This window comes from Moschus berezovskii, chromosome 23, assembly GCF_049115385.1.
Source record: "Moschus berezovskii isolate FMDL1 chromosome 23, NW_MosBer_1.0, whole genome shotgun sequence".
NCBI lineage: Eukaryota > Metazoa > Chordata > Mammalia > Artiodactyla > Moschidae > Moschus > Moschus berezovskii.
This window is the reverse complement of record NC_142482.1, coordinates 41,883,265-41,887,626: the sequence shown is the minus strand read 5'-3', so window position 1 is coordinate 41,887,626 and position 4,362 is coordinate 41,883,265. Positions and strand designations below refer to the sequence as shown.

The 4,362-nt window shown below is 40.5% G+C and overlaps 1 protein-coding gene across 1 annotated transcript; it reads right to left on the bottom strand.

The window, feature by feature from the left end:
- Positions 1-613: 613 nt before the first annotated feature.
- On the bottom strand, positions 614-1,588 carry LOC129543391 (olfactory receptor 2B8-like). Its single transcript, XM_055406470.2, has one exon. It carries the CDS (start codon positions 1,550-1,552, stop codon positions 614-616), a length of 939 nt encoding a protein of 312 aa, XP_055262445.2. The 5' UTR covers positions 1,553-1,588.
- Positions 1,589-4,362: the final 2,774 nt, after the last annotated feature.

Below are 4,362 nucleotides of genomic sequence, written 5' to 3'. Positions count from 1 at the left end.
ATCCTGCACAGTATGGCTGATGCACTGCTGAGGTTATAGTGGCACCTGATGTCTGAATGTCTATATCGGGATTAGTGTAGCAAGATTTTCTTTGAGATTCAACTTTATTTTCCCCACAAGTGCTCCACCTACATCAGTGAAAAACATCTGATCAAACCGTCAAACCATGGAATTTTAGTAGAGCCATGATCAAAATAAACGAATGAATGATATCTTCTAGTAACTCCTAGAAAATATTATTAATAATATTCCTTACAGTGTTTCCATGGTTTTATGTTCTTATTTGGGCTTCAAGTAATATAAACGCATGTCTTTTTGCAAATAGATGTAGAACAATGTACCCAAATGGGAGTGCAAATAAGAAAAAACCTTGGAGATTTTTAAAACAGTAACTACCAAGCAGATGCTGTCAGAACACTGAGTCAGCATCTCTGGAAGTTGAAATGGATACATGAACGTAGAATCTGAACAATCACTTTTCAATGGGAATGAAGTAAACAAATTCCCTTCAGAGCTGTCAGACGGGATTTGAGATGACTCGTGCGAGACACACAGATGCATCTAAAGAGCACTGGTGTTCAAGGTCCTTCCATTAAACTGTCCTCCTCACCCATCATCTGGAGTCAGAGTCCTTCCAAAGTACCTTCTTCATCGCTCCCTTCACATCCCTGTTCCTCAGTGTATATATGAGGGGATTGGTCGTGGGGATAATGATAGCGTAGAAGAGAGACATGAACTTGTCCTGATCCTGGGAGTCCCTGCTGCTGGGCCGAAAATACACAGAGATGGCTGTGCCAAAGAACAGGGAGACCACCGTGAGGTGGGATCCACACGTGCCAAATGCTTTTCTCTGCCCTGCAGTGGACTTGATTCTTAAGACTGCCCTGACAATCCGACCATAGGAGAACATGATTAATGAAACAGGTGTGAGAAGAGTGATGACACTGCCAAAGAAGGTCACATACACATTCATAGTGGTGTCAACACAGGCAAGTTTGAGAAAAGGAGGGATCTCACAAAGGAAGTGGTCTAATTTATTTCTCCCACAAAGTGGTAAAAGGAAGACAAGCACTGTCTGCAACAAGGAAATGGCAAAACCAATGATCCATGAAGCAGAAGCCATCAGGACACACAGACGGGGGTGCATGATTACTGTGTAGTGAAGGGGCCTGCAAACAGCCGCATAACGGTCAATTGCCATAACTCCTAGGAGAATACATTCTGTACATCCCAAACCTAGAGAGATGAACATTTGAACTACACAGCCACCAAAGGAGATGGATTTGTCTGCTCCACTGAGATTAACCAGGAACTGGGGAATGATGCTGGTGGTGTAGCACATGTCCAAAAAGCTCAGGTTAGAGAGGAAAAAGTACATCGGGGTGTGAAGACGTGGGTCCAAGAAGGATAATGCAATGATGGTTGTGTTTCCCAGCAAAGTGAAGACGTAGAAGATCCCAAGAATTACCAAGAGGGCCAGCTCAAGCTGAGGCCTGTCAGAGAAACCTAGTAGGATAAACCCAGTGAAAGAACTTCCATTTTTCTGTTCCATCCTTTGCTAGCACAGGGCTCCTGTCAAACCAAGCATTTAATAATTTATGAAAGGTATTTTCCAAAAAAGAGCAGCGTTGAAGAGGAAATCTATCATGTTCAAAGGCATGGCCATGGGATTTTATATACAACTATTTGAATAAATCATGTACCCATTGAAATTGTTCTATACTATTCACAATAAGTTATATATTGCGCTTTAATATGAGGAAAAAATAAATAAAACACTAAGATCAAATAATGAACCTTGGTTTGCATCCTTCATAGATATGTCTTTCAGATTGAGATTAATGGGACTGAAGTACAATCTTAATATATGCACATTTTAGAGAAATTGGAAATAAGGGAAAATCAAGGCAGAATGATTAGAAAGAGTAAGAAAGATGTAGACAGAGGGAGAAAGTTTATTTTAAATATGTATCTCATAATTCTACATAACTGTATGTGTACATACCTCACATGTAATTGAATAATACAAAAAAAATCTCTAAAATGCATTCAGATATAGAATTTTATAACCTAAAACATACTTATACAAAGGATTATATTACATTTGAAGTATCACTAAGAGTGCTGCAAGCAAACATTTTGGCAGAATTGTTGTCTCTCTACTCCTAATACATTATATTTGTGAATGTTATACCCCAATCTTTTTGTATAGTAGTAAAAAATAAACTGTCGAGAGTTTGAAAATATCGCCATTCAATTATAGTGCTTAACACTTACCCTCGAGAGACGCCGGCTCTGGCGGCGTACTCCTTGGAAGGAAAGTTATGACCAACCTAGATAGTATATTAAAAGTAACCAGAATTGAAAGAGACACATGTACTCCAATGTTCATTGCAGCACTGTTTATAATAGCCAGGACATGGAAGCAACCTAGATGTCCATCTGCAGATGAATGGATAAGAAAGCTTTGGTACATATACACAATGGAGTATTTCTCAGCCATCAAAAAGAATGCATTTGAATCAGTTTTAATGAGGTGGATGAAATTGGAGCCAATTATACAGAGTGAAGTAAGCCAGAAAGAAGAACATCAATACTGTATATTAACGCATATATATGGAATTTAGAAAAATGGTAACCTGAACCCTGTATAAGAGACTGCAAAAGAGACATAGGCATTTAGAACAGTCTTTGGGACTCTGTGGGAGAGGGTGAAGGTGGAATGATTGGGGAGAATGGAATTGTAGCATGTATATTATCATAAGTGACCAGTCAAGGTTCGACGCATAAATTTTCCTCTGTTCAAAAAAAAAAAAAAAAAAAAGAGTACTGGAGTGGCTTGCCATTGTATAATCTTATTCAAAAACACTATCCTCCATTACAGTTGTGTATGTGTGTGTATGTTTGTAGATGCATAGATAAAAGTCTGTAAAATATGCTCCACATTTGCTAACTGCTGTTATCAGCAAGGAGGGAGGCATGGTGTGTATATTTGGGGAAGGGATTGGGATATTTGAGGGGAGCTTTTGTTATCATACTGTACACATGTTGTATTTATTGGCATTTAAAAAATAAAACATTTTTCTGTAAAAAAAAAAAAAAAGTAGCCATATGTGAAATGAATTGCCAGTTCAGGGTCGATGCATGTTACAGGATGCTCGGGGCTGGTGTGCGGGGATGACCCAGAGGGAGGATAAAGGGAGGAGGGAGGTGGGAGGGAGGTTCAGGAAGAGGAACTCATGTACACCCAGGGCGGATTCATGTCAATGTATGGCAAAACCAACCAATATAATATTGTAAAATAATTAGCCTCCAATAAAAAAAGAAAAGTAGAGACATTACTTTGCCAACCAAGGTCCGTCTAGTCAAGGCTATGGCTTTTCCAGTGGTCATGTATGGATGTGAGAGTTGGACTGTGAAGAAAACTGATCGCCGAAGAATTGATGCTTCTGAACTGTGGTGCTGGAGAAGACTCTTGAGAGTCCCTTGGACTGCAAGGAGATCCAAACAGTCCATTCTAGAGGAGATCAATCCTGGGTGTTCATTAGAAGGACTGATGCTAAAACTGAAACTCCAATACTTGGGCCACCTCATGCGACAAGTTGACTCACTGGAAAAAGACTCTGATGCTGGGAGGGATTGGGGGCGGGAGGAGAAGGGGATGACAGAGAATGAGATGGCTGGATGGCATCACCAACTCGATGGACATGAGTTTGAATGAACTCTGGGAGTTGGTGATGGACAGGGAGGCCTGGCATGCTGTGATTCATGGGGTCGCAAAGAGTCAGACACGACTGAGCGACTGAACTGAGATAACTAACATTACTATACCAATTTAACAAGAACTCCAAAAATTTATTCACTGTGCATAGTCAGTTCATGGGCTTCCGTGATGACTCAGGAGTAAAGAACCTGCCTGCCAATGCAGGGGATACAGTAAATGTGGGCTCAGTCCCTGAATCGGGAAGATACAATGCAGAAGAAAATGGCAACCCAGTCTAGTGCAGAGAAACTGGTTGGCTACAGTCCATGGAGTCGTAAAGACTCAGACATGACTTCGCGACTAAACCACAAAAATAGTCAGTTCACAGCAGAAGTTCAAACCCAGCGATCATCACTTACCTCATCTTTCTACTGATTTCATTTTCATGTATTACAAGCAACTAAAGCCTTTGACTGTGTGGATCACAACAAACTCTGGAAAATTCTTCAAGAGATGGGAATACCAGACCACCTGACCTGCCTTTTGAGAAACCTGTATGCAGGTCAGGATGCAACAGTTAGAACTGGACATGGAACAACAGACTGAATCCAAATGGGAAAAGGAGTACGTCAAGGTTGTATATTGTCACCCTGCTTATT

Excerpts from the sequence above, each read along its gene's own strand:
- LOC129543391 (XM_055406470.2), bottom strand. The coding sequence starts at position 1,552 with ATGGAACAGAAAAATGGAAGTTCTTTCACTGGGTTTATCCTACTAGGT.